We start from the raw sequence: 24,602 nt of genomic DNA, 5'->3' as shown, positions 1-24,602 counted from the left end.
TTAAGAGGAGAACACACAGAATAACCTGCAGTGTTTTAGAAGTCATTATAGTGGTTATCTCAGGGGGAGGAAAGTGAAGTGATTAGAAGGAGGTAGAAGGGAGGACTTCTGGGGTTTAAGTCATGGTGTGTTTTTGCTCTGGGTCATGGTTTTGCAAATACTTATATTTTTTTCTCAATGTGTGCACTATATTTCAATATGGAGTTAATTTTTTTAAAGTCAGTGATGACTTTTAAAAAACTACAGTTCAAAAGTCAATAGCTAATGATGCCTAAAATTCAAAAATAAGAAAAAAACCTAAAGAACAGTTTAAAAGGCTGAAAGTGATTAGGAAACTGGGGTGGGGCCAGGGAACACTTAAAAAAACCAGCATCGATTCTTTAAACTGTGTAATAGATCATTAACTTGAATAAAAATAACTAAAGGGCTTCCCTGATAGCTCAGTTGGTAAAGAACCCACCTGCAATGCAGGAGACTCTCGTTTGATTAAGAAGCTCTTTCGTACCCATAGTGAGTACTTTCAGTTAAAGATGGCACACTAATCATGTGCGTTCGCTCTTCTCCCATCTGACAGTCCCATTAAACAATAAAGATTAAATGACCAAAAAAAAAAAAATGGCAAAGAGAATGGGAGAGGTAGCACCAGCGAACAAGAGATCTGAAACAATTTCTGGGAGACAAAAATCAGAGGTACACACAACAGGGCACACACAAGCCTAGAGTATGCTCAAGGAAGGATACAACCCAGGAAAAACTTCACTGACCACAGAAAACAATTCAATGCTGTGTACATGAAGGTCCAAGTGAAAGGCCAACTTTCATCCAAGCCACTGTGGAGCTAAGCCAGCCAACTCCACACACCTCATGTAAAGAGCTCTCAGGGTGCTTCTGATTCCTCCGCTCTTGAAAATGTTTTCAAGACACCTGAGTTCAGTTCAGTTCAGTCGCTCAGTCGTGTCCAACTCTTTGCGACCCCATTGAACTGCAGCACTCCAGGCCTCCCTGTCCATCACCAACTCCCAGAGTTTACTCAAACTCGTCCATGGAGTCGATGATGCCATCCAACCATCTCATCCTCTGTCGCCCCCTTCTCCTGCCTTCAATCTTTCCCAAAGCCTACAATCTTTCCTAATATTCCTTCCCATGTATCTGCTGTCACAAGAAAACATCGGTAACAATTAAGCCTCCTCCTATTTCAAAAAAAAGACAGCTGATTCACATTACTCATGGTAATTCCATTCTATAAATTCACTGTGAACACGGAATTGGTGGATACTGAACCACTGTTTCTAGAAGAGGTTCCTGTGAGCCCCTGGTCATAACATTTTCATCAACTGACCAATACATAACCTTGTTTTATGTTTCTGCTTAAGGACATCTCATTTACTATACGTTATTGATTTATTAACACTGACTAGCACTATCTACAGAGAAGGCAATGGCATCCCACTCCAGTACTCTTGCCTGGAAAATCCCATGGGCAGAGGAGCCTGGAAGGCTGCAGTCCATGGGGTCGCTAAGAGTCGGACAGGACTGAGCGACTTCACTTTCACTTTTCACTTTCATGCATTGGAGAAGGAAATGGCAACCCACTCCAGAGTTCTTGCCTGGAGAATCCCAGGGACGGGGGAGCCTGGTGGGAAGCCGTCTATGGGGTCGCACAGAGTCGGACACGACTGAAGCGACTTAGCAGCAGCAGCAGCACTATCCAACCTCATGCCTGAATGAAGCTTATCTCACAAATATATTTTCTCTATAAGGCGCTCACAGCCTTTGCCCTTAGAAACACTGGCTAGTTACCTCAGCCCTACAGTTGGGGGTCATTTTAAATAGCAAAATCACTATCAAAATGCACCAAAAAATGTGGAAAATATGGACTAAATAACCACAAAACAGGCATCTGTTAATAGTATGAAAGCTGAAAGAATGCCAAGTGTTACCTCGTTGGACCTCAGCAGAGCAAACACACATAAAGCAATTCAAACTTCTCACTGCTCTGTGCACGGCCAAAAAAGACTGCAAATGCACTGCTGGTATTGATTTCTGGATTGTAAACAAATTTTGGAGAGTATGTAAATTTGCAAATCTGGAATTTGTGAATAATGAGATTGACTAGTGGGTCTATTCTGAAGATGGACAGTGGTGATGGTTGCAAACAACATAAACGCACTTAATGCCACTGAGCTGCATACTTAAAAATGGCTAAAATAGTAAATTTTATGTTATGTATATTTTATCACAATAAAAAAGTGTTACAATTATGTAATTAAGTGCTTTTTAATTTGTAGAAAGTAGGTTTATGTCAAGTTCGTTTCTTTCTCTGCACACTAACTGTAAATAGTCGCTCAGTTGTGTCCGACTCTTTGCGACCCCATGAATCGCAGCACACCAGGCCTCCCTGTTCATCACCAACTCCCAGAGTTCACTCAGACTCACATCCATCGAGTCAGTGATGCCATCCAGCCATCTCATCCTCTGTCATCCCCTTCTCCTCCTGCCCCCGATCCCTCCCAGCATCAGAGTCTTTTCCAATGAGTCAACTCTTCACATGAGGTGGCCGAAGTACTGGAGTTTCAGCTTTAGCATCATTCCTTCCAAAGAAATCCCAGGGCTGATCTCCTTCAGAATGGACTGGTTGGATCTCCTTGTAGTCCAAGGGACTCTCAAGAGTCTTCTCAGTTCAAAAGCATCAATTCTTCGGCGCTCGGCTTTCTTCACAGTCCAACTCTCATATCCATACATGACCACAGGAAAAACCATAGCCTTGACTAGACGAACCTTTGTTGGCAAAGTAATGTCTCTGCTTTTCAATATGCTATCTAGGTTGGTCATAACTTTCCTTCCAAGGAGTAAGCGTCTTTTAATTTCATGGCTGCAGTCACCATCTGCAGTGATTTTGGAGCCCCCAAAAATAAAGTCTGACACTGTTTCCCCATCTATTTCCCATGAAATGATGGGACCAGATGCCATGATCTTGGTTTTCTGAATGTTGAGCTTTAAGCCAACTTTTTCACTCTCTACTTTCACTTTCTTCAAGAGGCTTTTTAGTTCCTCTTCACTTTCTGCCATAAGGGTGGTGTCATCTGCATATCTGAAGTTATTGATATTTCTCCCGGCAATCTTGATTCCAGCTTGTGTTTCTTCCAGCCCAGCATTTCTCATGATGCACTCTGCATATAAGTTAAATAAGCAGGGAGACAATATACAGCCTTGATGTTCTCCTTTCCCTATTTGGAACCAGTCTGTTGTTCCATGTCCATTCTAACTGTTGCTTCCTGACGTGCATACAGGTTTCTCAAGAGGCAGATCAGGTGGCCTTTTCAGTTATATGTTATTAGACTACTAAGGCTATCTTTTACCATTCTGCTGGCTTACTTCCAAATCTGCTACTATTATTTCCAATAAAAGCAAACTGTTCAAAATATTCTTTTTGTGTGTCAACAGTTGTTTTGAAGAAAACATTCTATTAATCACTGCCCAAATCCCAGCAATGACTACTTACTGAGTTTTAACAGAGCAGCAAAGGGCAATACCTGGAACCACCTGAGAGAGATAATGAGGTCTTCTTTTCTTTGTTCGCTACTTATCTGAGTGGGGCCAGATTTTCTTCATACACTTCAACCAGAATCACATACCAAAATTGTCTGAATGCAGAGCAGACTTAAAATACAGCTACCTTCTATTAAAAGAGATATTAAAGTGAATTGCAAAAAATTTAAACAATGTCATTCTTTTTTGTAATTTGTTTTGGAAAATAAGTCATTTTTCATAAAAATATGTTATTTATATTAACAAGTAAAAGGTCTATTATTTTTAATAAATTAATACATATTTTAAGTTTCTTAGTGCTAACTTCTAAAACAGTAAACAGCAATAGATGTAACTCATATAAACAAAAGCTTGTTTTGAGTCCTCAATTTAAAAAGTTTAATGGAATTGTGAGATTAAAAAAATCGAAAACTACTGTTCAAATCAATGAAACTGCATATAACCACTGAAACCTACAATTTATGATTATGCAGCATTGGGGAAAACTGTTAAGGATAAAATTCTGAAGGGAAAAAACCAGCATACAAAATCAGGGCCAAAAGTATGCTGAAAAATATATATAGGATATGATATACCAAAATAATGGTATTATGCATATTTTGATTGGGGGAATTTTTTTCCTTTCTGGTCTCCAAACTTTCTGTAAAGCTGTTAACACAGTCTTGACACACACAAAATGTTGTAAACTAAAATCTCAAGAAGTTTAGCACATTCAAAGATGAAAAGCTGAGGTTTTATCATTCTTACAACCAACAACTAATGCTAATTGAGTACTCAGAGGCCGAGGACAAATGAGGTTCGAGACTGAAATCTGTTTTCCTCCCGCTCCCCTCTGGCCTCTCCTCTACCGCAGGACACGGACTGCCAGTGAACATGGGCAGCCACAAAAGCGCAGAGCAGGCTGCGAGGACAACGGTGGGCACGCACTTCAGGGGCCTTCTGAAGGAGACAGGGTGCAGGCTTGAAAGGGCTCCGGACCCGGAGCTTCCAGGTGGCAGGAGCTGCTGGGCTAATTCCCAAGTCAAAAGTCTGCATAAAGAATGCTGCTGCTCCTCAGCCCAACCAATGACTACCGATTCCAGAAGTTAAAGAGGCTCTGGACTCCAAGTCAACAAGCCAGGAGAGGGCAGGAGTGAGGCATGAGAGGAAAAGGGGGGGATTAAGTGTCAGACTGCCACTGAGGAGGGGTGGGACCACAGAGCTTCCCAAGCAGAACAGAGGATTCTTAATCTAGAGAACAGAAGGGTCCCAGAGAAGAGATGGCAGAGATACCTGGGTCCTCCAATAAAAGCACTGGACAACTCCCAAATGAAAGTGGTCAAACATATTCTATGCACGCAAACCCAGCTTCCGATCAGCTTCTTAGGGTTCCACCTAAGACAGACAGACAACCAAGACTTACCAGATTCCAAATGAAGTCTCTAAGGAAGACACCAAGAAAGAATCCCAGCGACAAGAGAAACAATGTAGGGAACAAGAACAACAAAAAGAATCATGCTTTTTACTATCCTCAGGGAGTTAACAGAAGAAACAGCACTGATACCAGAACTGGACGCTATAAAGACAAATAATCAGAGAACAAGAAAGCACCGGGGGGAGGAGGACACCCACAGGAGCATACACACATTTAAGAGAAAGACTGGAAGATACAGACATGTCCCAGAAAGCAGAACAGAGAGAAAACAAAACAAAAACCCAAAAACTAAAAAATCAGGCCTCTTGAGAATTCACTGGTGGTCCAATGGTTAGGCCTCAGCACTTTCACTCCCAGGACCCAGGTTCAATCCCTGGTCACAGAACTAAGATCCTACAAGCCGTATGGCACAATCAAAAGTCATATAAATCAAGGCCCTTTGCAAGGCTTCCAATCTCTGATTAATTGGAACTCCAAGGAATTCCCTGGTAGTCCAGTGGTTAGGAATCCACACTTTCACTGCAGGGGGCACTGGTTCAACCCCAAGTCAGGGAACTAAAGACCCCATGGACTGCAGTATGCCAGGGTCCCCTGTCCTTCACCATCTCCCAGACTTGCTCAAACTCATGTCCATTGAGTTGGCGATGCCATCCAACCATCTCATCCTCTGCTGTCCCCTTCTCCTCCTGTCTTCAATCTTTTCCCAGCATCAGGGTCTTTTCTAATGAGTCAGCTCTTTGCATCAGGTGGCCAAAGTATTGGAGCTTCAGCTTCAGTCTTTCCAGAGAATATTCAGGACTGATTTCCTTTAGGATTGACTGGTTTGATGTCTCTTAACATACCATATAATAACTCTTTATCTTCTACTGACTGAATGAATTAAGTCTCTGAATTACCAAAATCACCTCCTGAAGCACTCTGGGTTTTCTTTAGAGGTCTTAGTACCTCAATAGGAAAGACACATCCTATTCCTATAAAAGGGCAAGAGAATGCTGATGGAAAAACTTTCATTTTCAATGGGCTGACTGGAGAACAGTACCAAGTGATAAAAATACAATAACTATAGTTTTTAGGTTTCTTTTAATCTATTGGGAATATTATAATAAACCTGTAATAAAATATATACTATAATAAACCTATAATAAAATCAACTGTCTAAAAAAACTTCAGTTTTTTTATCATAGGACCCAGCAATCCCACTCCTGGATTAATTATCCTAAAGAAATTAAAATTTGTGCTCACATAAAGACCTGTACAGGGACTTCTTTGGTGGGCTAGTGGTTAAGACTCCACCACATTCCCAATGCAGGGTGCAGATTCAATCCCTGGTGGAGAACTAAGATCCCTTATGCCACATGGTGTGCCCCCCACCCAAAAAAAGTGGAATATAATAAAAATTCATCTGATAGACTAAATGGCGAGAAGATCAAGGAAATTCTTATAAGAATAATCATCAGGGAACTTTAACCTACTTCAAAAAATCAAAATGTACAATCAAAAGCTGCAGTAATAAAAACACCATGACTGGGCATAAAACTAAATAAATTAAATCAGAGAGACAAAAGGGAATTTAACAATCGGGGGAAAGAACCAATGATCCAGGGAAAGCAGTAATGCATGTAGGGGGAAAAAGTTAAGACTCTACACCTCATACTAATCCTCCAAAATACACAGTAAGTCAATTAAACATTCAAATGCCAGTCACAGCAGTATTTAAAGAAAAAAACAGAATCATTTTTACAATCTGGGAAAAAAAGTAAACTGTTCTCACCAAGACATGAAACCCAGACAGATCAGACTGATGTCTAAAAACACATAAAAGGTTTAAATCACTAAGAGGAAAAGAGAAAAGAGACACAGATAAAGGATATACAGCAGGAAGCTTATTTTAAAAAGAAAATATAAATGACACAAATATATGAAAATATCATCAATGTAAGCAGCTATCAAAAAAGCAATCTTTTTTAAAAAATATCATTTTTTTGTTTATTCGATAGACAAAAATTATCTACAGTGTTAGCAAGGGTGTAGAAAAACAGGCACTCTCATTCATTTTGGTAAGCTAATAAAGCAGTACGACATTCTCTCAAAACCAATTTAGCAGTACCTAGTACTCTTGCCTGGAAAATCCCATGGACGGAGGAGCCTGGTGGGCTGCAGTCCATGGGGTCGCTAAGAGTCAGACACGACTGAGCGACTTCACTTTCACTTTTCATTTTCATGCACTGGAGACGGAAATGGCAACCCACTCCAGTGTTCTTGCCTGGAGAATCCCAGGGACGGGGGAGCCTGGTGGGAAGCCGTCTATGGGGTCGCACAGAGTCCGGACATGACTGAAGCGATGCAGCATCAGCAACATTACGGTATTAAAATACAGAAACATCACTTTGCTAACAAAAGGTCCATATAGTTAAAGCTATGATTTTTCCAGTAGTCATGTACAGATGTGACAGCTGGACCATAAAGGCTGCATGCCAAAGAATTGATGCTTCTGAACTGTGGTGTTGGAGGAGACTCGAGAGTCCCTTGGACTGTAAGGAGATCAAATCAATCACTCCTAAAGGAAATCAACCCTGAATATTCATTGGAAGGACTGACGGTGATGGTGAAGTTTCAATACTTTGGCCACTTGATGCCAAGAGCTGACTCACTGGAAAAGACCCTGATGCTGTCAAAGATTGAAGGCAAAAGGAGAAGGGGGTGGCAGAGGATGAGATGGTTAGACAGCATCACTAATTCAATGGACATGAATTTGAGCAAACTCTGCGAGTTAGTGGAGGACAGAGAAGCCTGGTGTGCTGCATTCCGTGGGGTCGCAGAGTCAGACACAACTTATCGCCTGAACAGCAACAAACTACAGTCTCACATTCCCTCTGAACCAGGACTTCCAGACATCTAGGAATTTATCCTACAGAAACACTCTTAATAAAGGACAGAAAGTTATGTTTAAGGATATTCAGTGCAGATGTTCGTAATAGCAAAAAAATCAGAAACCACCCAATGCCCATCAATATAGGTAAACTATGGTGCCAGCACACACTAGAAGGCAACGCCCCTAAAGAGAGTATGTCAGGTCCAGAAGCACTGAAATCCAGACGTGATGAAGATGTGACTGAGCACTTGGTAAGAAAAACCATTATGTCCTTTCTTGTTAAAATAAACAAAAATTACTGTGTCTATAAAGAACTGTGGTAATGTATACCAAACTGCTGAAAGTGATCCTCTGAGAAGAGAGAAAGTTTAAGGAATTTTATTTTCTACATAATGAGTTTCTATAATGTTTATATTTTACATGATTCTGGGTAAGACCTACAATAGGGGGGAAAAAAAGTAAAATCAATTTTTTCAGACCTCAAAAAAAAAAGTGTTTTAAGTTAGCCACTACATAGTCAAATTCAAGCATTTCTGGAGAGAACACACTAGATGTAAACATGGCAAGTCTCACTCCAGCACAAGTAAGTTATGTAAAAGGCGAGAGGGTCTGTCTGTCTCACTCCTCTTTTAACCCACCATCTCTATCTATATAAGGAAACTGGCCAAGTAACCACCTGAAACTGGTTGGGGGAAATAAACTCAGAGGTTCTGTTCCTTATTTCAAAAAGTTTGGATCTAGGGCAGCAAAGAAAGCTCCACTAACTCATGCTATTTACTGATTCCAAAAGCAGTCCCGGCATCTCTATGGAGTCTTAACTAGGGAACTGCCACTAAAATTGAGATGAAACGTGAGGAGGCAAATTTTTAGTTACAGTCTTTACTTAAGACTCCAGTTAGAATAGACCAATGATGCACAATCTTCTTCAGGTCCCAGAACACAGAGGAAGTTAGAATATTTGTAGGGCAAACTGTAGCAAACCCAGGGTGGGTCTCACTCCAGCAGGCCCTTGCACAGTGGACTGCAGGCCTCAGCACATCTTAACACTGCCTTGGCACACATATCAGGAGGCTCCAAGTTTCCTTCAAAAGTAGCATTAAGTTCATCCAATAAATATTTATCAAGTACAGGGGGAGAATGGACACATGGCCGAGCCCCTTCGCTGTTCACCTGAAACTATCACAGCACTATGTTAATCGGCTATATCCCAATATAAAATAAAGTTTTTTAAAAAATTTATTAAGTACTTAATAAGGCTTCCCTGGTGGCTCAGTGGTAAAGAATCCATCTGTCAACACAGGTGATGTGGGTTCAATCCCTGGTCTGGGAAGATTCCCTGGAGAAGGAAAAAGCAATCCACTCCAGAAAATCCACTGCCTGGAAAATCCCATGGACAGAGGAGCCCGGGAGTTACAGTCCATGGAGTCGAAAAAGAGTCAGACACAACTTATCGACTAAACAACGAGCACCTAGTATGTGCCAAATATGGCTAAGTGCTGATATCTTCCCCATAGATTAGAGTGGAAAGACAGATAAATAAGCAATTTGCAATATAATTGTAATTATAATAGTAAAACATACTATTTATTTAACTGTAATGGTAAAAATGCTAGCTAGGGAAAAAGTACCGTGATTTTTAACATGAGTGCCATGCCTGGGGAAAGGGAGTCTGTTAATCACTACTTTCCCCAAGAAGTGACTCCAACACAAAAGGATGAAGTGTATTTTAGGCAAGAAACAGCAGGTAACAAAGATCCAAGAAACTATGTAAAAAAAAGCAGAACAGAGACTTTCCTGGTGGTCCAGTGGTTAAGAATCCACGGTTCAGTGCAGAGGTCACAAGTTTGATCCCTGGTTGGGAAACCAAGACCCCACGTGCTGCAGAGCGACTCAGCCTGTGCGCCACAACTAGAGAAAAGCCTGCACACCAGCAAATGGCCCGTGTGTCTCAATGAAGACCCAGCGCAGCCAAAAACCAAACACACCAGAACAGTTCTGTGCTGCACAAAAAGAATGTGAGGAGGGAGTTAATTAAGGAGCAATTTTAATGGAAGTGTTTTTTATAAACATGGAATGTGGTTGAGCAGAAAGCAAATATGACAAAAATTAGGAAAGCATGTGCCTTTCTATATAATAACCTATCGAACATAAGCTATGAGATAAATGTTTGGGGAGATGAAGAAGCTTCTTGATAAATCTATAAAAACAGTCAACACAATTTTTGCAAGTACCGTGAGCTTATAATGAAGTTAAAACATTTTTACTGTGGTGGTACATATTTACCACTGAAAAAGAACGCTATCTCTTTATAAAGGCAAAATCATTCAAACACTCAATATGTAATCTTTACAACAGAGAAAGAAATGAGAAAGTAAATGAAAAGTAAAGAAATGAGAAAGTAAAACAACTCCCAGGATAATTAATATATAAGCTTCCTATTCTTAAAAAAGGTTTAACTAGCTTACAGAAAGCCCAAATATATACATTGTGTTCCTCTTTGTCTCACATGGAAATAAACGGGAAAGTGTATTAACAGAAACCCAAGCATAATTCGTTACTTACCTCTCTGCCTGTAAGGATGTGTCTTGCCAACTTCACTTTTGCAAAATTCCCCTTGCCGATAGTTTTTAACAGCCTGTAGTTTCCAATGTGAGGCTGTTCATCTGCACAGGAAGCTATAGAGTTTCTACACCGTGCTCCAGAGCGCCCAGAGCGAGAGGTAACTTCTTGCCGCCCATCTCCATGTGACGTGTGCTGCAGTAAAATAGACAACAAAGGGCAGGGAATGAGGAACCCACAGTAGTTGACAAGGTTAAAGAGTCTCCAGTTGAAGAAACAAAACATCTCTGCTTTAATTTAATCCCACTACATATGGCACTTTATGGGGACTTGCCCATGTGATATAAACTCATGAGGAAAATAAAATGCTGAGAAGAGAAATACCAGTCTTGAACTTCAACTGGGTGTTCAGATAGATGAAGATTATTTTCTGTAATGTGGCTATACCATAAAATAGGAGAAAGAAGACTGCCTTACAGTCATAAAGAACTTAACTTTCCCACATGCTATTAAATACACCAGCACATATTATAGTCAACACACCTTATGATATAGGTAGAACAGGTAACATCACCATTAACCAGATGAGGATACCTTGAGATTTATTCACCACCAAATCACTAGTGAGAAATTCAAAAAGAATATGGATTCCCAACTTCTTTCTAAACTATGCTGCTAACAATGATTTTTAAGACAGTGTGTGCCAGACTCTAAAGCCCTTGATAAACATTTGTTGAACAGATGAATACAGTATTCAACATACTCCAAAAAGGTAAAACAAATCATAAACACCTCTAACCACATTAAACAGAAAGGTGCTCGAGTGACAAAGTGCCTGATGAGGACAGCACTGCATGCGTGAGCAACTAGCTGCCTAGCGCTTCCTCTCTCCATACCTCACTGAGCGCTAACTGCTTTGTCTCCTCTCGGGACACTGTCAAGCACCTTCATCCCTTTCTCCTCTTGTCCAGGAAAACACCCCTTGTTTCTCATGTTCATTCTCTACCTGTAGGTCAAACAAGCCTGATTCTAGGTGATAAACGTAAGAAACTACACTTTGTAACACATTCTTATCAAGGAAAAATGGAAAAAAAAAAAAAAAAACAACTAGTATTTTACAGTGAGAGCTTAAGAATTTGTGCCATCAACCTCTGAATTCCTCAAAAGATATCCTTTTCAGAATGTCCACATTAATTTCCATCTACATTTTTATATTCCTCTAAGTAAATCTCTGTCATTCCTGTACCAAGTTTTGAGATAGGTTTTCTTCTATTTTAAGTTAAAAAGACTTTTACAAACTGGTTACAAATCTAAACAACTTTATTCCTGTAGCAAAAAGATTCTAATTTTCAAATGAGAATTTTGGGAAAATAGCCCATTACAAACAAGGAATAGCAAGGAGAGATAAGGCCTTCAGTGAACAATGTAAAGAAGTAGTGGAAAACAACAGAATGGGAAAGACTAGAGTTCTCTTCAAGAAAACTGGAGATATCAAGAGAACATTTCATGCAAGGATGGGCACAATAAAGGACAGAATGGCAAGGACCTAACAGAAGCAGGAGACTTAGAAGAGGTAGCAAAAATACACAGAACTGTACAAAAAAGGTCTTAATGACCAGGATAACCACGATGGTGTGATCACTCACCTAGAGCCAGACATCCTGGAGTGTGACGTTAAATGGGCCTTAGGAAGCATTACGACAAACAAAGCTAGTGGAGGTGATGGAATTCTAGCTGAGCTACGGAAAGATCCTCGAAGATGATGCTGTTAAAGTGCTGCACTCAATATGTTGGCAAATTTGAAAAACTCAGCAGTGGCCACAGGACTGGAAAAGGTCAGTTTTCATTCCAATCCCAAAGAAGGGCAGTGCCAAAGAATGTACACTGTGTACAACTGCACTCATCTCACACACTAGCAAGGTAATGCTCAAAACCCTTCAAGCTAGGCTTCAACAGTACGTAAACTGAGACATCCCAGGTGTACAAGCTGGTTTTAGAAAAGGCAGAGGAACCGGAGATCAAATGCCAGCATCTGCTGAATCATAGAAAAAGCAAGAGAATCCCAGAAAAACGCCTATTATGCTTCATTGACTAGGCTAAAGCTTCTGACTGTGTGAATCACAATAAACTGTGGAAAGTTCTTAAAGAGCTGGGAATATTACCTGCCTCCTGAGAAAGCTATCTGTACGCAGATCAAGAAGCAACAGCTATTTAAAACCTTACATGGAACAACTGACTGGTTCAAAATTGGGAAAGGAATACGACAAGGAGTATGTCAAGGCTATATATTGTCACCCTGCTTATTTAACTTATATGCAGAGTACATCATGCAAAATGCCAGGCTGGATGAATCACAAGTTGGAATCAAGATTGCAGGGAGAAACAACAACCTCAGATATGCAGATGATATCACTCTAATGGCAGAAAGCGAAGAGGAACTAAAGAGCCTCTTTATGAGGGTGAAAGAGGAGTGAAAAAGCTGGTTTAAAACTCAACATTCAAAAAACTAAGATCACGGCATCCAGTCATTTTATGGCAAACAGAAGGGGAAAAAGTGGAAGCAGTAACAGATTTTCTTTCCTGGGCTCCAAAAATCACCACAGATGGTGACTGCAACCATGAAATTAAAAGACGTCTGCTTCTTGGAAGGAAAGCTATGACAAACCTAGACGGCATATTAAAAAGCAGAGACATCACTTTGCTGACAAAGGTCCATCTAGTCAAAGCTATGGTTTTTTTTTTAGAAGGAAATCAACCTTGAATATTCATTGGAGGGACCTGATGCTGAAGCTCCAATGCTTTGGCCACCTGATGCGAAGAGCCGACTCATTAGTAAAAAAGACCCTGATTCTGGGAAAGACTGAGAGCAGAAGAAGGGGGCAGGAGAGGATGAGATGGTTGGATGGCATCACCGATTGAATGGACACGAGTTTAAAGAAAACTCTGGGATATAGTGAAGGACAGGAAAGCCTGGCATGCTGCAGTCCAAACAGCAACAAAGTACTGTTTTAAAATAATTTTGGTAAACGTGTTTCATATATGCTTATTTCCAAACTAGACATGTTTCCTAAAAACAAGGACAGTAATTTACTATCCCTTGTATCTTAGAATAGTAGACATATATAACAGGTACTTAATGAACACTGCAAAGTGAAAAGTGTTAGTTGCTCAGTCGTGCCCAACTCTCTGGGACTCCATGGAAAGCAGCCCACAAGGCTTCTCTGTCCATGGGATTTTCCAGGCAAGGATACTAGAGAGGTTTGCCATCTCCTTCTCCAGGGATCTTCCTGATCCAGGGATCAAACCTGGGTCTCCTGCACTGCAGGCAGATTCTTTACCAACTGAGCCACAGGGAAGCCTTAATAAATATTGGAACGACTAAATAAATGATATCAAAACACTAATCACTGTAGCATTCAGATGGTTAAATTACAAGAAATTTTTATTTCCCAAATTTCTTTCTTCTATTCAAATATTTATTGAATGATAATGTATAATAGATTTTATATAATTATGAGCTAGGCACTGTTCTGAGTGTCAGAAACCCAGCAGAACATAAAGTCCCTGTAACCATGAGGTGTATGTCAAGCGGTTTTGCTATTTATACAATGAAAACACAGTTATTAAAATTAAACTACTATTCAAAATTTTGGTTATAAAAGCTTTTTAAATGCAAACATAGACTTTTAATTTATATGTTCATAAATTCAACCCTTCATGTATTAATTAGTTTACAGAAAATTAGTTTTCTGGAGTGTGGCACAGTTAAGTAGACAAAATATTAACTTTTGCACAAATCAACTGTCTTCTACTACATGTAAAATAGAAATATTAGAAGAACCTTAAAATTCATAGCAGAGAAGGCGATGGCACCCCACTCCAGTACTCTTGCCTGGAAAATCCCATGGATGGAGGAGCCTGGTGAGCTGCAGTCCATGGGGTCGCGAAGAGTCAGACACAACTGAGCAACTTCACTTTCACTTTTCACTTTCACACATTGGAGAAGGAAATGGCAACCTACTCCAGTGTTCTTGCCTGGAGAATCCCAGGGACGGGGGAGCCTGGTAGGCTGCCGTCTATGGGGTCGCACAGAGTCGGACACAACTGAAGTGACTTAGCTTAGCTTAAAATTCATAGGCATGAAGTTTATACCTTTGCTTACTCTCCAATCTATTTATAATAAAAAAATAACTCCTGAGACTTCTCAGGCGGTCCAGTGGTTAAGACACTGCGCTTCCATGGCAGGGGGCCCAGATCCATCCCTGGTCAGAGAACTAAGACCCCACATGCTGTGCGAAGTAAGGCCAAAACATTAAAAAAACAAAACACAAACAACTGCCCCCCCAAACTAACTCCTTAGCACTACATCCACTGGTATGTTAGGAGAACAGAGATGTCTGTTTTGTTTATTATCAGATATTCCCAGAAACTGTAACAGTGCCTACTATGGACTCCTACTGCACGAATACCAGATGAAGTCAAGGTCCTCTCTGATCTAAGCCATTACTCCTCGGCCGCTCCATCACCCACTATTTTCTAGCGTGATTCTCTCCTCAGTCTGAGTGCCCTTTCTTCCATTCAAACCTAAAGACATCCTACTCTTTCCCGTATGCTTGAATCATTTGTCGCCATCTTTAAGCAATCTTCCCTGACTCTCCCTGCGTCCCAGCAGAACTGCTTTTTCTTTGGACTCCCAATGTACTTCGCTTGTATCTGTCTCTATCTTGCTACTTTGTCATAGACACTTATCCACCACACTACACTGACTTCCTACAGAAACTCACTCAACTTGAGGTTCCACACAGTCATTTGTCCAAGTATGGCCGATGAGATACGAGTGAAAGTGAATATGTCATTTTCATGCTGAAGTCTTTACTGACAGTGCTTGACTCAAGCCCTGTGTTCTTCTGTTCTCCTGAATTTAGAATCCTGTCCAAAGAGTGAAGGTCAGAGGACCAAACGGCCTGGAAATGGAGATCAGGCTTCATAGAGTCAATGTTAAGCCACTAAGATTCTGGTCATCTATGTCACCACAGCATAACCTAGCCTACGTAATACACCCTCATGCAAATAAACACTAATACAAACCCAAAAAGAAACCTGTATTTTCCCACAAGAATATAAACTCATATAACAGATTGAAATAGCTGATGTTTGCTAAATTCCAATAGAGTTAAACTCAGAATATTTAGTTTGATAAACTCCCTAAATTTTAAAATCTAAGGTTTTTAACTAAAAAATTCTCTCAGAACAGAAGCAAATTAAACTGCATTTTGATTCTACTTGGCTTCCATCTTCCCCATGCATCCATGAGTAGGCCCAAAGAAGAAAAAATTTCCTAGCGTTTTAGCAAATAAATAAATTCTTGTACTAATAGCCAATTTATCCATAAACTTTTTTCTCCCTAAGGTGACAAAAAGTGATATAATAGTAGCCACTTTTTGTGGAAGCACTAAAAACCCAACAGGCACTCAAAGCTGTTTAATTTAATCTTTATTAAAGAGTAAAAGAAGGGTGGGATGATTTGGGAAAATGGCACTGAAACATGAATAATATCATATATGAAATGGATCGCCAGTCCCGGTTTGATGCATGATACAGGGTGCTCAGGGCTGGTGCACTGGGATGACGCAGAGGGACAGTATGGGCAGGGAGGTGAGGGGGGGGGTTCAGGATGGGGAACCATGTGTACACCCATGGCGGATTCATGTTGATGTATGGCAAAACCAATAAAATACTGTAAAGTAATTAGCCTCCAATTAAAATAAGTACATTTATATTAAAAGAAAAAGAAAAGAGTAAAAGAGTCCAGATCTTTCTCTCTCTCAGGGAATTGAGCTGAACCATTTTATCCACCAAGAACACTAGAACATGGGCAGTGCTACTAAAAATTTTGCAGAATCAAGGCAAAAATAAAAAAGTATTAACAAATTCATAAAGTGTTCATTTTCAAACTAAAGTTTCTGTTTAATGCAAAATATTTAAGCTGCTAGGTAATGTTATTAAGGAGTGGAGCAAAACTGTAGGTATCTACTCAACATCCATACCTCCCTTCTTATCTAACAGAAGCCAGACGTGAATCTGGGGAGGAAACATGGCCAGTGAAATTCTTGTTTTCCCAAACTTCTCTGTAGCTGGAGGTAGCACATGGCTTGGTTCTGGTCAGTTCTCATTAGTGAAAGTCTACTGGGTGGTCCTGGAAAAATTTTGTTTCTCATAAAGGCAGACAGGTACACTAACTAATACGGCCTCTTCCTCCCTTCTGCTGCGTTGAATGCAACCACAAGAGCTACAGCTCTGTAAGTTACCCTGTAGTTGTAGGTCTCAAACAGGAGAGAAAAGACAAAAATATTTTTAAAAACCACCAACTCCAACAATATTGAATTGCTGAACCAAAGCTAGAGGCTGTCTAGATTTGTTTTGTGAGACAAATAAACCCTTATTTGGTTAAGCCATGGTATAAGTTAGTTACTTTTAGCCAAAGCACTACTAAACTGTCCCAGGTGCCATATCAATACTGAAGAAAGAAGCAATAAAGAGTGAATGAGAAGTGCACTCCATTTCGTTATACATATTAGTTCTTCTTTTAAAATGTGTCTACATGTAGAAGAGCTCTAGAAACTACAAAGAGGTATCACCTCACACCAATCAGAATGGTCATCATCAAAAACCCCAATGTTCACTGCAGCACGGAAGCCACCTAAATGTCCATCAGTGAAACATATATATAAAATGGAATAGTGTGTGTGTTCAGTCACTCAATCTGTCTGACTCTTTCCAACCCCATGGACTGTAGCCTGACAGGTTCCTCTATCCATGGAATTTTCTAAGCAGGAATACTGAAGCGGCTACTACTAAAAGTCTAGAAAGTTTATTATCTTATGACTTAAAAAAATTTTGAATGAGGTTTAAAAATTAATCCAATTCTGAGAATATAAAGAAATACCATGTTGTTAAAAAGAAACAAAACAGGAAATTAACATGATACCATATTAATGAAAGTATAGATTTTGTTCAAATTTCACAAAATTTTATGCTACTGTCCACTATTTGTGTTCATACCTTATTCAAGATTCCCCATTGTACTTAAACTGCATCAAGCAGTTTCAGCTGCATGCAACAAATTCTGGCCAATTCTCTTCTCATTTTTATTTTGTTACAAATATTTTCTAATTGTCCTTGTTATGGCTTCTTAGATACACCCATCATTTAAAAGTGAACATTTAATTTAAAAAAAAAAGGTAACCAACAAGGACCTACTGAATAGCACAGGGAACTCTGCTCAATGTGATGTGGCAGCTTAGATGGGAGGGGAGTTTGGAGGGAGAATGGATACATGTATATTAATGGCTGAGTCCCTGTGCTGTGCACCTGAAACTATCACAACATTGTTATCAGCTATACACCAATATAAAATACAAAGAAAAAAAAATACTGGAGCAGGTTGCCATTTCCTACCCTATGGAACTCAGGCATCAAACCTATGTCTCTTGCGTCTCCTGCATTGGCAGGTTGGTTCTTTATCACCAACTGGGAAGCCCCATGATGCAGTATTACTCAGCCATTAAAAAAAAAAAAAAAAAAAAGAAACAATGCCATATGCAGCAACATGGATGGACTCAGAGATTGTCATACTGAGTAAAGTAGGTCAGACGGAATGACAAGCATCATGTGTTATCACTTGTATGTGGAATCTAAAAAAAATGGTAAAAATGAACCTATTTACCAAAAAGAAGCAGAGTCACACATGTAGAAAACAAACATGGTTACCAGAGGGAGCAAGTGGGTGGGGGACAAACGAGGGGGCTGGGAGTGGCATGTACATATAACCACAGTGTAACAGGTAACGAACAGCCTACGGTACAGCACGGGGAACTATTCCCAACTCTGTAATGCTCAACATGGGAATGAGGTCTAAGAGTGGATGTAGGTTTAACTGGCTCACTCTGCTGTACAGGAGAAACTAACAACACTGTAAAACAACCATACTCCAATAAAAAAAAAAGAAAACCTAGAGGGAAACAGAGCCACAGAACATAAACTATTGTGCTTATGGTGACACAAATGAGAACATACCTTAGACACATGCACACGGAAAAAAATTTTTTTAACTGTATGATTTTTTAAACTGTATGATTCCAGGTTTGCCCTTGGATCTATGTGCTAAAGCACCAACCTGAAATTTGAGAGGCCTACTTAAGAAATCAGGTTTAAATGTCTACAACAACAACTTTATGCCATATCTGAACTCTTCCTGAACAGAGCTCGGCCTTGTCTATAAAATGTGTGCCCACACATCCTTTCTAATCCTTCAAATAACAAGCCACCTCATTAACACATGAGCAGGATTTTCAAAAGTGGGGGAATTTACAAAAGTTGGGGGGGGGTCTACAAAGCCAAACTATGACAGTAAAAAGCTGTTCTACAAGTATTTTATACTTTAGAGATATTCACAAAGCCAAAATTTACTTTTGAAAACAACTGAGCAGTTATTTCATTCACTGAAGGAAACATACCTGTTAGGACTGAATCACTTGTGTTTTTAAAAATTTAGCAAACTGGGAATAGAATGGAACTTTCTCAATCTGACAAAAATCACAGACCAAAAACCCTTTAACAAATATTACACTAAATAGAGACTTTATTTTATTTTTATTTTTTGGCGGCACTGGGTCTTCACTGCTGCGTATGGGCTTTCTCTAACTGCAGAGAGCTGGGGCTACCCTCCAGCTGTGGTGCGTGGGCTTCTTCTCACTGTGGTGGCTTCTCTCGTTGCAGAGCACGGACTCTACAGCATGACAGCTCAGCAGTTGTAGTGCATGGGCTTAGCCGCCCCATGGCATGTGGAATCTTCCCAGACCAGGGATCAAACCCGTGTTCCCTGCATTGGCAGGCAGATTCTTAACCATTGGACCACCAGGGAAATCCTAAACAGAGAAACTTAGAATCATTTTCTTAAAATCAGAAACAAGACAAAGCTGCCTATTATCACTACCATTATTTAACAAAAAACTGGAGCTCATGGCTAATACTTTTAGGAAAAACTTATAAGAATCTTAAAAAGAGAGAGAAAATGTCATTATTTGTAGATGATATAAACTACCTGCAAACCAAAAGAACTGGAAGTACCACTGGAACTCAAGAGAGAGCTTAGCAAGGTGCAAGATCAACCTATAACAAAAGTTCCCTACACTAGTAGTAACCTACCACAAAATTTAAGCAAAAAATAACCTTCATAATAGCAATAAAAAGTAGGTAGAAATTAACTGAAGACTAACTGAAGCAAGAGCTCCCTGGACAAAGCCTTAAATTTTCAATAAAAGACATAAAAGATACTCTAAATACTGTAAAATGGGAATTCCACACTCTTGGACAGATAATATTATACATTCTACCCAAATTTATCTATAAGTTCAAGGCAATCTCAATTAACATTTCCAGCCAGTAGTTTGAGTAATTTTAAACTTACTCCAAAGTGTACATGGACAAATATTTCATGGCTACCAGGTTAGCCTTAAAAAAGAGTTAAATAAAGCTCAGAAATAAAAAGTGATCAAGGTTAAAACCAGTAACAAGACATACCCGCATCACACTGTACCCTCAAAAGCATGTACTAAGAGCGACCCAACATCTTTTCTGTGGCTTTCTTGCCAAAAGGATATAACCTTAATCTAATTCTGAGAAAACATTAGACAAACTTAAACTGTGGGATCTTTGACTGGATCTTGAAACACAGAAAAGAACCCTGGAGAAAAGCAGGTGACAATTCAAGTAAGTTCTGCAGCCCTTGTTAACGGTATTGGGCCAGTATTAATTTTCTAGTTTTGGTTTGGGCTTCCCTGGTGGCTCAGACGGTAAACCATCTGCCTGGAATGCAGGAGACCTGGGTTCAATCCCTGGAGAAGGAAATGGCAACCCACTCCAGTACTCTAGCCTGGAAAATTCCATGGATGGAGGAGCCTGGTAGGCTACAGTCCATGGGACTGCAAAGAGTCGGACACGACTGAGCGACTTCACTGGTTCACTGGTATCTAAGTGGTCAACATCAGGGGAGACTAAGTGAAAAGTACACACATACTCTGTACTAATCTCACAATTTTAAGTCTGAATTGATTTTAACATGAAAAGTTTGATAAGCAAATACATATAAAGATACAAAGATTACAATATTCTATAAAGCCATACTAATTTTTAAAGAAAAGAAAACCTATAGGGTATTGGCACAACAGTAAAATAGACAATGCAACAAAACACCAAGATAAAAGCCACTGAATGTACGGGACCATAAGATACAATGAAAGCAATCCTATAAACCACTGGGGAAAGGACGGACTATTGAGTGGACAGCAGGAGGAAAACTGATTCACTGGATCAGTCTACAGAGAAAAATAAAACTAGACCCCTATCTAAGTCCCTGTGCAGAAGGGACGTTCCCTTTTAATCTAAAGGGACTAAAAAACCCACATGTGAAATATAAAATGAAATTTAAGAAAATATCCTTGTGAGCCAGATATTTAAGCAAAACCTCAAATGCACAAACTTAAGGCAAACATTCATCTGAGTTACACCAAAATTAAGAGCTTCTGTCCAAAGGGACTTCTACGAAGATGATAGAAGATACGTGCAATGTCTTAAACCTACATTGGATTAATACCTAGAAAATCAAAGAGTATCTAAGAATCAACAAGAAAAAAATCATCAAGTAGAAAAGGGACAGAGAAAAAACAGCAATTTATAAAAGGCCCCCAAAGCCAAGAAATATATAGATGTACTACAAAGGTCCGTCTAGTCAAGGCTATGGTTTTTCCAGTAGTCATGTATGGATGTGAGAGTTGAACTGTGAAGAAAGCTGAGCGCCAAAGAATTGATGCTTTTGAACTGTGGTGTTGGAGAAGACTCTTGAGAGTCCCTTGGACTGCAAGGAGATCCAACCAGTCCATTCTAAAGGAGATCAGCCCTGGGATTTCTTTGGAAGGAATGATGCTGAAGCTGAAACTCCAGTACTTTGGTCATCTCATGTGAAGAGTTCACTCACTGGAAAAAGAGTCTGATGCTGGGAGGGATTGGGGGCAGGAGGAGAAGGGGATGACAGAGGATGAGATGGCTGGATGGCATCACTGACTTGATGGACGTGAGTTTGAGTGAACTCTGGGAGTTGGTGATGGACAGGGAGGCCTGGCGTGCTGCAATTCACGGGGTCATAAAGAGTCAGACACGACTGAGCGACTGAACTGAAAAATCAGGAAGAAACACAAGTTAACAATGAAGTATCACATTATACTTAGGGCTGGCAAAAAAAAAAAAAATTAGAAAACTGGAGAATTCTAATGATGGAGGAACCAGTGTTACAAAAACCCCTGTGCACTACTAGTGGGAGTATGGGCTGATAGAGCCACCCAGAAGAGCAACCTGGAAGTACGTGACATTTCCTGTGACCCTGGAAATCCACTCCTAGCTGCACATCTGCAAGACTTTCTTACACAGCTCCACAAGGAGACATGTATGAAGATATTCATTGTTGCACTGTGTGTGCATGCGTGTATGCAGCAGACAGTCTACCCCTGGCACGCAGGTAAAATGTGGCAGACTCATACCACAGAAGTGCTCTTCTACAATTAGAGGCAACAGGTTTGATGCATAGATGAGACTGAACTATTTACACAAAGCACAAAACACACACGTTTAAGAACACATATGAGAACACTAACATCTTGGAAAGATAAGGGACATGATATATAGGGATTAACAGGAATAAAAAGAACGGCCTCACACTCATCAAGATGTGACTTCTGCAGCTGAGTTTATGAAAATTTTTCCAAGAATATGAATAATAGGGAAGGGGAACTATTATTGTTCATTTGCAGAAATTCAGCCAACTTGGTTTCATTTGTAACAAAACGCTTATTATCGGTATTAGGACCTAACAGAGGCAGAAGATATTTTTTAAAAAAGGTGGCACGAATACACAGAAGAACTACACAAAAAAGATCTTAAATGACCCAGATAACCACGATGGTGTGATCACTCACCTAGAGCCAGACATCCTGGAGTCTGAAGTCAAGCAGGCCTTAGGAAGCATCACTGCGAACAAAGCTAGTGGAGGTGATACAATTCCAGCTGAGCTATTTCAAATCCTAAAAGATGATACTCAATATGCCAACAAATTTGGAAAACTCAGCAGTGGCCACAGGACTGGAAAAGGTCAGTTTTCATTCCAATCCGAAAGAAAGGCAATGCCAAAGAATGCTCAAACTACCGCACAATTGCACTCATCTTACATGCTAGCAAAGTAATGCTCAAAATTCTCCAAGTGAGGCTTTCAACAGTACATGAACCAAGAAGTTCCAGATGTTCAAGGTGGATTTAGAAACAGCAGAGGAACCAGAGATCAAACTGCCAACATCTGCTGGATCATGGAAAAAGCAAGGGAGTTCCAGAAAGACATATATTTCTGCTTTATTGACTATGCCAAAGCCTTTGACTGCGTGGATCACAACAAACTGTAGAAAATTCTGAAAGAGATGGGAATACCAGACCACCTGACCTGACTCCTGAGAAATCTGTATGCAGGTCAAGAAGCAACAGTTAGAACCAGACATGGAACAACGGACTCGTTCCAAATTGGGAAAGGAGTTCAGCAAGGCTGTACGCCGTCACCCTGCTTATTTAAATTCTATGCAGAGTACATGATGGAAATGCAGGACTGGATGCAGCACAAGCTGGAATCAAGATTGCTGGGAGAAATATCAATAACCTCAAATACGCAGATGACACCACCCTTACAGCAGAAAGCGAAGAGGAACCGAAGAGCCTCTGGATGAAAGTGAAAGAGGAGAGTGAAAAAGCTGGGTGAAAACTCAACATTCAAATACAAAGATCATGGCATCCAGTCCCATCACTTCAAGGCAAATAGATGGGGAAACAATGGAAACAGCGACAAAGACTTTATTTTCTTGGGCTCCAAAATCACTGCAGATGATGACTGCAGCCTTGAAATTAAAGACACTTGCTCCTGGGAAGAAAAGCTATGACAAACCTAGAAAGCATATTAAAAAGCAGAGACATTACTTTGCCAACAAAGGTCTGTCTAGTCAAAGCTATGGTTTTTTCAGTAGTCAAGTATGGATGTAAGAGCTGGACCATAAAGAAAGCTGAGCACCGAAGAATTGATGCTTTTGAACTGTGGTGTTGGAGAAGACTCTTGAGACTCCCTTGGACTACAAGGAGATCAAACCAGTCAATCCTCAAGGAAATCAGTCCTGAATATTCATTGGAAGGACTGATGCTGAAACTCCAATATTCTGGCCATCTGTTGTGAAGAACTGACTCATTTGAAAAGACCCTGGTGCTGGGAAAGATTAAAGGCAAGAGGAGAAGGAGACGACAAGAGGATGAGATGGTTGGATGGGATCACCGACTAGATGGACATGAGTCTGAGCAAGCTCCAGGAGTTGGTGATGGACAGGGAAGCCTGGCGTGCTGCAGTTCATGGGGTCGCAGAGTTGAACACGACGACTGAGTGACTCAACTGAACTGATTACTGGTATAGCAGATGAAGCATCGTAATAATGAAACATACTGAAAAATAATTTACTTGATTTACCCTCAGAAGAATAAAGCACAAACTGCAGCTAAAGAAAACTGACTCAGTAGCTTCTGACCAGTTAATTATATGCTGGTCTAGTCTAGTCTAAGTCACTTCAGTCGTGTCCGACTCGGTGCGACCCCACAGACGGCAGCCCACCAGGCTCCCCCGTCCCTGGGATTCTCCAGGCAAGAACACTGGAGTGGGTTGCCATTTCCCTCTCCAATACATGAAAGTGAAGTTGCTTAGTCGTGTCTGACTCTTAGCGACCCCATGGACCAGTACTCATTAAATAACAGGCTCTACAGCGGAATAAAACAAATAGAACATATGCACACAGTTTAGCTGAGGAGCTAACGGAGAACAGTTACTGAAACGAGGGGCAATCCCTGCCCCATGAGAAAATCAAAGTGCGAATACTCTAAGTACCACCCAACAGGTTTGTGAGAAATGTGTTTTCATCTTGCTATTAAAGCAATAGGTTAATTTTATTCAATTTTTAATTTATTTTTAAAAATATATTCCCAAATATTTCAACACCTAATATAAAAAAGTAAGATTCTATATTCCTTTTTTCATATTGTCTTTAAAATCTGGAATATACTTTATATTCACAAGACATC

The 24,602-nt window shown here is 40.1% G+C and overlaps 1 protein-coding gene across 9 annotated transcripts in view; it reads right to left on the bottom strand.

Annotated features, from left to right (window-relative positions):
• The window catches only part of MARK3 (microtubule affinity regulating kinase 3), a 115,936-nt gene that overhangs the window by 80,824 nt on the left and 10,510 nt on the right, over positions 1 to 24,602 (bottom strand). For all 9 annotated transcript variants that reach the window (XM_070358031.1, XM_070358029.1, XM_070358030.1 and 6 more), the window contains exon 2: positions 10,398 to 10,589. In XM_070358031.1, the coding sequence (XP_070214132.1) occupies positions 10,398 to 10,589 (192 nt within the window). The remainder of the gene's footprint in view (positions 1 to 10,397; positions 10,590 to 24,602) is intronic.

This window comes from Bos mutus, chromosome 21 (genome assembly GCF_027580195.1).
Source record: "Bos mutus isolate GX-2022 chromosome 21, NWIPB_WYAK_1.1, whole genome shotgun sequence".
NCBI lineage: Eukaryota > Metazoa > Chordata > Mammalia > Artiodactyla > Bovidae > Bos > Bos mutus.
This window is presented reverse-complemented; position numbering and strand designations above follow the sequence as displayed.